We start from the raw sequence: 12,348 nt of genomic DNA on the forward strand, positions 1-12,348 counted from the left end.
CCACACATACACATTGCCAATCCCCTGGATGCATTCTACCATAAAGCCAAATCACCTTTTGGCCTGGAAAAGGTTGCTTACCCTTGGCTCTACGCTGTAAATCAGAATAAGCCTGAAGCAGGCTGAGAGATAAATCATAAGAGAAAACCTAGGAGCCAAGAACAGTCTGTGCTCTGCAGACAATCCATCCCCTCCCCCATTTCCATTCATGGCCATTAGGGAATATGCAAAAAGCAAGGTTTTGTATATTAATTGTTTAGGAGTACACTAATTGATCAAACGTGTTTGATAATTATTATCCTCTGAAAAGACTGCTTCCTGCAAATGCTCATGAATTTTAATCCCCAATCTCAAAGTGATTCATGTCCTCTAAAGCAGGATCTGAATCTGGCAGTAAACATCAAAAATGACCCACTATATTGTTCCAGAATAAAGTTAACCACAATCTACTTCTTGCTTTAGTGGTCATTATTATATCTGTTATTTTAACACACACTCTCTTATGGAGAGGGTGGGGGGAGAAAGATTGGGATGCTCTAGGTCAGGGGCGTCAAACTCGAGTCACACGGACCGGATGCGTCATGTGCTGGCCACGCCCACCCCCAGTTTAGCAAAGGGGGGAAAGTCGCAATACATAACATGACGCCGCGAGTTTGACACCCTGGCTCTAGGTGCAAACGAATGCCACTTCCACTCACAAAACTGTAAACCACCATTTATGGTTTATTTTCCAGAGTCCAAGTTAGGTTGTAGTGTTTATTTCTGATTGGAATAATTCAAAAAGACGATTTATTTACAAACACCCCCCCCTCCCATCTTATGACCAGAAGTATACTTTGCACTAAATTACCGGTAATGCAACACAGCATTTAAAAACTAATCAGCAATTTGGGCTGACAGCAGATGGTAGATCGGAAAAAAGAAAAAATACAGAACAACCCATCTGTAATTGAGTTTTTGTGTGATATGGAGACAAAAGCATATAGTATGTCTGGCCACATATGGTCACTCCAGAGCAATTTTCTTATAGGACCACCTAAGACACGTGTAGCAATCAATGCAAATGAGATCCTATGCAATTTGTCAAACTTGGCACCCTGACGTTCCGCCTTTGCTTAAATTGTACTAAACACATAAACAGATTGATTATCGTTGCAGCTGTCTGAAGCCAAAAGATTTACAAAAACAGGAAGAGTCAGGAGAAAATTTGTCTAATATAATTCTTATTTTCATTGCTAATATTTGGAAAATACTTCAAAATAATTGGGGAGATGGTGGAGGAAGATTGACTGATTCCATGCAAATCCAGCATGGTTGCCTAGGCAACACCAGAATGCTTTCTTGCCTTCCGTTGCTGACTCTGCAGCAAAGAAAAGGTCATTTGACTATGCCAGGGGCAATAGCAGATATGAACCAGTTAGAAGCTGCAAGGGGAATAGCATCTCATAGCTATCCCTGAATGTTCAGCTGCCATTTGTTTTATCTAAGTACTTCTGGGAGAGAGAGAGGGGGGGAAAAAGGCTGCCTGGCCAGCCCAATGCAGTGTTTCTTGGTCTTGGCAGCTTTAAGAGGCGTGGGGAATTCTGGGAATTGAAGTCCATGCCTCTTAAAGCTGTCAAGGTTGAGAAACACTGGCCTAGTGTATGGATCCCTTGTCAGATGAGGGCAAAGATTCTGTGCTTGTAACCAATTAGTTACTTCCCCTATAAATAATACTGAAGCAACCTTTTTTTTTTAATTGGATGGATGCAGTTCGACCCCCCCCCTTCCCCGCATGTTTTCACACCGCTGTTGCTCTCAATACATTTATGTGTTTAATCCAGATGGATTTTCTGTTCTCTGGCATGTGATTCTTTGAAACCCAGATGTCAGAGCTCCAGGCAGTTGTTTAACAGATTGCCTTTTGCTTCTCTGCCTAAGAAGATCATGTAATTTGCTCTGTCTTCTTCTTTTTTTTTCACATGTGTGGGCATATTTAACTAAGACAGGCATGCAGGTTAATTAATACCACTCCCAAATCAATGAATAAATAATATTAAAAAAAAATAACAGACTTTCAAAATGCAGGTGTTAGACTCAGGTTCATATAAAAATGTCATCCCTGTCCTGTCCTGTTCCTATCTATCTCATCACCTTTCTTGAAAAATACTCAAGAAGGTAAATGTGGGAATAGGAGGTTGTATCTTCCCAACTTCCCTGTGAGATAATTGACAGAGAAAGGGCTTATGTCTCACAGTATGGTTGAATAGGGAACTAAATTTTTCCATTCAACATTGCTTTTGCATAACTTTAATTTTTTATACCACTCATTTTCTAAAGAACTGTGATGTTACATTGCCTTCCCCCAGTAACTCTATGAAGTCTATTACGCTAAGAGGTCAAAGCTGGGTGACTCAAGTTCACTCAATAAAATTTTTCATTAATTCGGAGGAACTGATTCAAGTCTCTTATGATTCCAAGCAGGGAGAGAAAATCTTTCTGAAGCTTTTTTTCCCCTTGACCTGGAGGAAAAAAAAATATTTCAGCTTCAAAAGTTAGCCAACTAGAAACTTGTGCAACAAAATGGAGGACATTGGGATTTGGCAAGCTTTAACTTTATCTGACTAGTTTAGAGGGCAGTCTACAGTGTAGACATTTAAGTCCTAGCCGGGTTCTATGGGCAGTCAGACAGACACCTATAGCTTGCAAAGACCAGCTGTCATCCATTTTGTTAGTCGGCTAACTTTTGAAGATTCCCCCTCCAGTTCAAGGGAAAAAGCCGCAGAAAGATTTTCTGTCCTTGCTTTCTTAGTTCCTCTACTCTACAGCCTGGAGTCAAGTTAAGGGATAAAGATTAGACAGTAGAGGGGGGGGGGAGTTTAGTTTTAGGACCTAATTGGGGCGGGATGGGGGGGGGAATCAATAAATCTGTCCTTCCCAGCTTTTTTTTTTTTTTTATTTTGTTTGTTGAACAAATGTGGCTTTCTAGGAGAGAGAGAAGAAGATAAGCAAGGAAAAAGTTTTCGGAAGCTATTCCTGAAGCTGTCACCTTTTACGCAGACCTGGCAGAAGAGTTTTGCAGCCTCCCAATGGCCAGCTGATCAGCAACCAGCTGACTGGTGCAGAAAGCTCTGAAAGGCTTTTATTTTGCCCAGTGGTGAAATTCATTTTTTTTTACTACCGGTTCTGTGGGTGGGGCTTGGTGGGCATGGCAGGGGAAGGATACTGCAAAATCCCCATTCCCTCCCCACTCCTGAAGGAAGGATATTGCAAAACCTCCATTCCCACCCTACTCTGGGGCCAGCCAAAGGTGGTATTTGCCGGTTCTCTGAACTACTCAACATTTCTTCTACCAGTTCTCCAGAACCTGTCAGAACCTGCTGGATTTCACCCCTGATTTTGCCCCAGAAAGGCAGGGTTCCCCTGACAGGAGGAAAGGAAAGGGCAGAATTAGGAAAGGCAGGCATGCCCAGCATTTTCCTTCCCTATTGTTTCTCATTGGCAAGAGAGTCATCTGTGTGGTGGCTGGCATGCAAGGCACTCAAGGGACCGGAAGTGGACCATGGGGTATCTCAGGGTGAGGGAGGCCTCGAGAGGCCTGAAGCAAGTGGGCTTGTGCCTGCAGTAGGCCTCCCAGGATCTCCCCATCCTTAAGCTCCACTTAACAACCCATGCATTCGTTTAACATGTGGGTGTCAAACTCAAATCGCGTCACGTGACATAATGCAACGGTTTTTGCCTTTGCAGAGCCGGGGGGGCGTGGTCTGCGTGGGACGCACCCAGCCCGTGGGCCACCAGTTTGACAGGCTTGGTTTAACAAATGCACTAGAGAAATCAGGGATGGCTGATTATTACTTGAGGCAGTTCATTTAACGTGGTCCCAAATTCCGATCTAATCGGCAGGCTCCATTATAATTGTAACTCGAGGACTACAACCATGTATGTAGCTCATGGTTGAACTGTGGAGTCCTCGGTGCTCTTTGAGCTTGGTCTGCAAACAAACAACCAAGCTCAGAGAGCACCAAAGACTACACAACGATTAACAATATCTTACAGGAACATCTAACCTGGTGAACAGCCAGGTCTTAAGAGACTTCTGAAAGGTTATCATGGATGGGGCCAATCTAATCTTGGAAGGGAATGGTGTTCCAAAGGGCAGGTGCACTGACGGAAAAGGCTTAAGGCCTTGTGTAAGAAAGATATTGTGATATTACAAGTGGTATTCTTCCAGATTTAGAAAAATCTAGAACTAAACATTGGTATCTGATCCAGGAAGCTGTCAGTATTAGCCTTAGGAGAATTATGTATATCCTGGAGGTAGAAAATATCAAGCTTTTCTTGTTTATAATAAGTAATGACTTTTGATTGTTTAACTGATTACCTAAACTTTAAAATTAATTGGTAGACGTTCTCAAATTAGCATAAGAGATGCATAATTTAATGACATCTACCTTAATTGATATTTTGTTCTTCTTATCCAATGTACTTTTTAAAATTTACTCTTTCATAGATAATATTTCTAGCATAACATTTTTAAGAGAATGAAAAAAACAACATCTAGACAATAAAATCCATTAAGAGACAAAAACCCTTCACTGAGAGGACTCTGTGGGATCATATTTTTCAGATTTCATCTCCTTGGTTTGTGTAACTAAAGAAAAAATTGTGCTTACTTTGGTGGGAAATGAAAGAAAATAAAGGAATTAATCTTACAGTAAGTTTAATGCAACTATAAATTTAAAATATACCTCTCAAGCAATGCGCCAAAGAGGAAAACATGGCCCCAATATCGCCTCCCACTCTTCTCTGACTTCTTGATTTTACTGCCTAACTTGCTTCAATCTTCAGGAACTTAAAAAATAAAGCAGCAATAAGAATGAAATATGTTCTCTTCTTCAGCTGTAAAAATCACGCTTCCTTGTTCTAACCACTACCAGTTTTTAAAAGCCAAGGAGTGTGATTTTACAAACTGCTTAGGTAATGCTGCCAAAGAGGTTGAAACATTTTCTAGAACAAATATTTTTATTTAAATCCTATCTTCCCAGTGTAGACTTAATAAATAAACAGCAAAGCTTTGGGTCCTCCCTAGGTAGAATCCTCATTCTCTTTTCTAATTTGTTTGTCTAGAGATGAACAAAAGTATATATAGGAAATATATATTGCAATGTCCCGGGGTCATGCGATTCCCTTTTGGGACCTTCTGACAAGCAAAGTCAATGAGGAAGCAAGATTCACATAACAACTGTGTTAACTAATTTAACAACCACAGTGATTCACTTAACCAATGTGGCAAGAAAACTCGTAAAATTGGGCAAAATTCACTTAACAAGTGTCTCACTTAGTAACATGAATCGTGGGCTCCATAAATCAAGGACTACCTATATTACAATCTTGCCTACAGATATACAAACTTGACTCTTGATGACTTTGATGGCAGTTTAGATAGATGTGGGCACAGAATTCTTTAACATTCACCTACCAGTGTACAGAAGATGCATTGGCATTGTGCTATTGTTGTCATCTGCTCCACAGGATACTCCCCAAGGCAGAGTTTACACAACACAAGAGGATCAAGCACCAAGTCCCAAGTAGGTCTGTATCTGGCTGTAGTCATTGCAGAATAATCTAAAAAGGGAAGGGAACAGTACATCAATTTTTAAAAATCTGTCACAATTTCACATTTCCTTTATTCTGAATATAGTAAAATGTTGTCCAAACAATTTTTCAAGCAGACATGAGCAGCATGAAGGTCATAGATAGCCCTGTCAACTTCCTTTTATTTGTCACTCTGAGTTTCCCGACTTTGTACTGCCAAAATAATCTTTTTTTTTTTTTTTTAAAGGCAAAGTATACTTTGATAAATTTAACACACATATTTTATTATTTCCCATCATTCCCAAAATTTAATTGTTGCTGTTGATGTCAGTCTGTGGGCTTTGGCCTGGGCCTGTCCTACAGGATGACTAATTTTATTCAACACTGGGGAAGCTGGATCAAATGAATAAATTGCCCTAAATATATCCATTCACAAATCAATGGATGAAGTCAAGGGAAAACCTATTTATTGGTTACTCTAAATGCCAGTTTGATACCCTGGTTGTGCACCTGAAGTGTTTTAACCAATCAGAATATTAATCACATCCATCACAACACCATGAAGCCCATCAATATTTCTGTTTTACATAGCATTTTGGATGTAAGCATTCAAAGAAGCTGTAATGCCTTTTTTCATATCACTACTGATTGTAGTCAGAGGCCTTCAAGCATTACACAATCACTTTTGTGATTCCTCTACTTGCTAAGCAAACAAGAACTATTATTCAATTCTTGGCCACCAAGAGGTATGGGGCTTGTTTTTTTCATTACCATTGGCAACAACTAGATAGAAAACAAGAAAGGAAAGGGGGGGGGAGGAAGGTCAAGCAATCTTATTTTCTGAGGGTGTTGTGGCTCATCTCTTCTTGAATTTTGTTCCAAAGAAAAAAGGAAATAAAAAGTCATTGAACAGATACTAGCTTCAACTTGAAAACCCACTATGATTATGTGAATTTCTACAAGTGTGTTGTGTTTGTACAGGAAGGAAGAGAGGGAAAGGGAGGGAAGAGAGGGAGGAAGAGGGAATAATTATATGTATATTAAACCACAAGTTCTTAGTTTTCTCCTTCTCCTCCTCCATAGTTGTAGGGTTTAGGATAATCTGAGTTTGAGTCAAGGTGACACTAAAGTGACAGCAACAAGTATAGCAAGGATAACCATGGGAACTAAAGCAAACTTGATGCTTTAAATGGGATATTGTGTACATCTATTTGTCTTCTATTCATTCTTGACCTTATTCCTTTCCATTTTACCACATTTCTTAAGTAATCCATTCCTATTGTATTCAGTTTATTTGTATATGGTAGTCTTTTGCTTTTTTTTCAACTATCATTCATTCTAGGCAATAGCCCATGTTCTATCTACAACCTTTCTTTCAAAATCTGAAGGTCTTAAAATGTTCCTATTTCCTCTTATAGCAAGGTTATGTTTTCTAACAGGTCCTCATTTTTTCAACAGTATTATTATTATTATTATTATTATTATTATTATTATTATTATTATTATTATTATTATTATTATTTAAATTTATATACCGCCCTTCTCCCCGAAGGGACTCAGGGCGGTGAACAGCCGAAAATTAAAATAACATACAATATAAAAGTTAAGATAACAAAAAATAAATTAAATTAATCGGCCTCCCAATTTAAAACCCCAAGCTATACAATTAAAAAACTAACCCATAAAATCTATTCAGGCCAGGCCCGCTTGCTGAAATAAAAACGTCTTCAGGGCCTTACGGAAAGTGCGGAGATCCGGGATTAGTCATATTCCGGGAGGTAGCTCGTTCCAGAGGGCGGGAGCTCCCACAGAGAAGGCTCTCCCCCTGGGGGCCGCCAGCCGACATTGCTTGACCGACGGCACCCTGAGGAGGCCCTCTCTGTGAGAGCGTATTGACCGGTGGGAGGTTATTGGTAGCAGAAGGCGGTCTCGTAAATACCCTGGCCCTAAGCCATGGAGCGCTTTAAAGGTGAGAACCAACACCTTGAAGCGCACCCGGAAGACCACCAGGAGCCAGTGCAGCTCGCACAGGAGAGGTGTTATATGGGAGTGCCACATCGCTCCCGTAATCACCCGCGGGGCCGCATTCTGGACCAGTTGGAGCCTCTGGGTGCTCCTCAAGGGGAGCACCTGGAGGCTCCCCTTGAGGAGCATGTGGGGTTTCAACAGTATGAAACCCCACATGTAAAATACATTTCTGTATTACAAAATCATATTGGAAATTGCAAATGTGAGAAAATTCTCATCCATTTCTACTCAAATAATCACCCTACATCAGAGGGTGAGTTACTGTAGTATTGCCCAGTATGGTATGTTTATTAATGCTGAACTAGATATGGTAAAACTCAAATCGATTTCCCATTGAGTCACTGAGATTAATGGGTAATTTTCCTCTTGAAAAACATTGAAATGGAGACAGATCACCAACTAACAACCTCAGATCATTCTCTCTATATATATGTCTATGTAAGTTTTCACGGTACATATGTGTGTACAGTTAATATTTCGGATTTCTTCCCGTGTAATTGTGAACATATCCCTAAAAGGGTAGAAGCGACGTTTCGACAGAATCTCATCTGCCATCATCGGCAGATGAGATTCTGTCGAAAGGTCGCTTCTACCCTTTTAGGGATATGTTCACAATTACACGGGAAGAAACCCAAAATATTAACTGTACACACATGTACACACACACACACACACACACACACACACACACACACACATATATATATTGTATAAAAGCCTCCTATGATGGAGTATCTATGGCTTCAAGAGGCAGGTTGTTCCACTTCTTAATAATTATCACAATCAGAAAATTCTTTATTCCTTAAATTCCCACGCCTGGCATGCCAGCAACTGGACCACACAAAGAAGTGAAGCCCCATGCAAGCAGCACACAAAACCATGCCTCCTCTGATTCACGGAAAAACACCTCTCCATGGAACCGGTCCGTGATGCCCAAAGGTTGGGGGCCACTGCCCTATGACATGCCCTCAAGCATCAGAAGATTGCTATCATTCCTCCCCTTAGTTTTTTCTTCTTCAGGCTAAGTATGCTTGTACTTTTAACTGATCTTCATAGGATTTAACCTCCAAGCCCCTTGTAACTTAAAGGAGAAAGTGGCTACTTCATACATAAGTAATTTTACAACATGGGATACTACTGTATTTTCTACTTCACTATTATTACAGCTAAGCATAACATGTACACAGGTTGCTGCAGAAAGGAGATTTGTTGTTTGTCGGTAAGAAAAAAAATTGGTCCATGTAATGCAGGTAACAAAGAAATCTGTTTACCTGTCAATAGCCAAGAGATAATGGAACACACCATATTGTCAAATCTAGGGTTGTGTTATTTCCTGTTGAAAGTACTTAGCTTTGTGCATTGCCATGTAACTGTTAAGGGCAGAGATTTTTTATTAGGAAAAAGAATACTTACTTGCCTTTCACTTTTTCTATTGTCAAAGAAGGTCCATAGGAAGTAACAAAACAAAACAAAAATTGATTTATGTCTTTCTCATATTTTCAAGACAGTGGGGAAAACAAGGAACACAGTGTGGGCTTGTACTTGGAATTTTAAAATTATTTAAGAGCTGCTTCATTTCTTCTTTCTTGCTTGTCCGCTCAAATCAATCCTCTAACTGACAATCACTCCCTTTTTGTAAGCAGAATTTAATCTATGCTGCTATTACTCTGGCCTTTTGAACAGCTAGCTGTCCCTGGTTGCAAATCCAAAGATAGCTACTAAACTAAATATTGCAGGTATGCTATTCTAAAACCTGTTTTTCTGTTGTTTACTATGAGTAGAGAATCCTGCAAAAGATGATCAAGAAAGTATCACAAGTAGTTCCAAGAAAAAACAGATGGCATGATAATTAAGACACTCTGCTCCCTTTCCTACTGCAAGCTATCCCCTCCCAGAGAAGTTTTACAAGAGAAACAACATTTGAGCTAACTTTACACATGGCTGTCATTTCTTTAATAAATGTGAGCCATCCCAGGGACAGTAGCTTTTTTAAAAAGGAGATAGAAACATAGAAAAACAATACATAAATAAATATTCCAATAACTCCCCAAACCAATGTAGAACTGCATGTCCTTAGAAATTAAATACTGAAGTAAATTACCATTTACTTTAATTAATATTGCCATATAGAAAGGGTGATTCAATAACATTTCTGATACAAATTTGTGGTAAGAGTTTCAGAACTTTAAAATATAAATATTGTACTCTTGTCTCTAGAATTGAACAACTGGTTCCTTATTTGTGAATAGTTCAACCAAATCCGCTTGCTGGTTATAATGAATGAGCAACTAATACACAAGTTCTGCATGTTTATTTTTTCAGTGGTTGAATAAGAAAATATTATTCGAGAGAGAAAATAGATTTTAGTAGGCATCGTATATACATATAAATTCAAGATTCAAAGTAGTTATCTATGTTGTATTACTAAGATTAAATAAATGAATTAAAAATAAGGAAACAGTGAACCACTAACACATAATCTACAAAATTCATATAGGGGAATTAAAAACAGGAAAGTAGATGGCCTTTAATAAACATATCCTCAGTGACAGTGTCTATGGCTCCATCCCAGGCCTTTATCTACTGGAATATTGTGACTGTAATTATATTCCTAATTAATTTGGAATAAGATTCTTTAGTGAAATGTCAAGTACCTGCCAATTAGGGGCATCCATAGTGATAGTCAAAGACAACAACATAGGAGCCATAAGTAAGAAATGATGTCTCACTCCCTTTTAACATGCACTGCACATATCACACATATATAAAAAGAGGCAAACCTTCTATCTTCTGTTTGTGCCACCATTTTGATGCTGTTGACCATTAGTGTAGCTGAATTAACTAATGTGGGAGACAGAGGGGGGGAGGGAGAGAGAGAGAGAGATACCAACAGATAAACCATAAATTTTAGTCTGTTGTTCATGTTTCTCTCTCCCTATTTTTTTTTGTTAACTGAAATGAGTAGCATGTGCGCATGGTTTGATTGGCGTGTACATAGGGATTGACTGGGAGTGTGCCATGTGCAAACTAAACTGGAAATTACTGCCAGTAATTTTCCAACATGTCTGAAATGTTGCATTTACAGAGCTTCTGCTGCTTAAAACAATTTCCAGCTCTGATTCCAATGGCCTATTTACCTGGGAAAGTCTAAGCAAAAGCCCTTCTGCTTCCAGGTCCAGAGTCCTTTAGTGTCACAGTCTGGAATGTCTAAATGAAACCTATTTTTTGCCACTCCATTTTCCAGCAGTAGTTATTTGAAAAATTTCCAGTGTAATAAACTCATAACTGTACTCTTCAAGTTTTATAATTTTGGAATTATGCATAAATTGTTACAGTCTGATTCTTTTAAAACAACATTACTTGAGTCTGAGTTAAACATTACCCTATAAAATGCAAATGTTTTAGTTACATCAATTTAAACAAAATACATGACAAATGGGGCTTAAGCCCAAATATCTAGGATTTTTAGCATGAATTACAGGAAAACATCTAAAATTATTTCCTCCAAATAAAAAACACAGAACCTTCATGAGAACTAAATGCAACCATGGAAAAACAATGTCATTTCTACTGAAGGACTCTGTGATATGAGAAAGTATCTCACAAAACATTGTTGACCCTTCTAGAAATACTGCCCATGGCAAAGAGGGAGAAAACAGTGAGAATATTCTGAATGAACTCAAAAAGAAACTATTCATGGAATCTCATCTGGAAGGAAAATCATAGCAGACTAATCTGTATTCCCCAAAAATCAATCCACTGAAATGACTACTTTGGGTCATTTAAACATCTAGATTGCCACCTCAGAAGGAGGCGAAGGTGGAAAGCCACACCCACCTGAGAATCCCAATGTCAACATGGCCATTTGCAGGAGCAGCAAATCATGACAATTTCACAGTAAAGCTGCAAATTACATAAACCTAACAGAACCTAGGCCTCAAGACTACCTAATGACAGCATGTGTGATGTCACTGCATATATTTTGGTGTCACTGGGTTTGCTGCAGATGATATCAATTCTGACTAGACTCTTCATGCCAGTTTAATCATTTGTAGGCAAAAATCATATCCACTCTATATTCAGGGTAGGCTTACTGATATTGATGGGATCAATTTTTAAGCATGCTTTATGCTGCAGCCTTATTTTAATATCAAGTGTAGTTACTTTTGCTGAGTACCTCTTCTTCAAGTAAACAAAAAGTCCAAACTCCTCAAAAGTCAGATGACTTATTTTTTTTTATCCTTCTTCTAGTACCCACACCTTCTGTCCAAACAGAATTAAAACAATTGGAAATCAGGGCTTTTATAGGTTTGTGCACACAAGCTACAAAAATATCACACGGATAGTTCATGAGACTGGCCAGGAATCATGTACCTACAGTGATGCCTACATCTTGAAACCCTGCCCAACTTCGTTTGCTCAAATTTCCCTTTGGACAGTGTGCCCACTGGCATCGGTACTGGATGCACCAACACATGCCACCGTGTGCTGGCCATGCTCTGCAAAGCAGGACAAATTGTCCTGCCAAGAAACTATTCTGGGAAGAATTTTCCTTTAAGGCTGTTTTACCTTTGCTAGCCTACCTATGTCAATGGTAATAATATTTGGGACTGAGGGGAAGAGTGCCAACACAGGGCCTTCCTTAGTAAGCGACACTGCTTATTACAAAGCACATGCTTGTGTGTTTCATAGTTCTGTATTCCAAGGAATGAAGGGCCTGTGGTAGACCATCAAGTGAAATCCTCC

The 12,348-nt window shown here is 39.2% G+C and overlaps 1 protein-coding gene and 1 long non-coding RNA gene across 4 annotated transcripts in view; one reads left to right on the forward strand and one right to left on the reverse strand.

The window, feature by feature from the left end:
* LOC148116772 (uncharacterized) overlaps nt 1-12,348 on the forward strand; it is a 101,765-nt gene that overhangs the window by 33,445 nt on the left and 55,972 nt on the right. The gene's annotated exons all lie outside the window — the stretch shown is intronic.
* The window catches only part of RNF144A (ring finger protein 144A), a 66,764-nt gene that overhangs the window by 13,363 nt on the left and 41,053 nt on the right, over nt 1-12,348 (reverse strand). For all 3 annotated transcript variants that reach the window (XM_034432044.3, XM_034432047.3, XM_034432045.3), the window contains exon 2: nt 5,459-5,604. In XM_034432044.3, coding sequence (XP_034287935.1) covers nt 5,459-5,604 — 146 coding nt within the window. The remainder of the gene's footprint in view (nt 1-5,458; nt 5,605-12,348) is intronic.

Source organism: Pantherophis guttatus, chromosome 1, assembly GCF_059756535.1.
Source record: "Pantherophis guttatus breed Tessera chromosome 1, ASM5975653v1, whole genome shotgun sequence".
Classification (NCBI taxonomy): Eukaryota; Metazoa; Chordata; class Lepidosauria; order Squamata; family Colubridae; genus Pantherophis; species Pantherophis guttatus.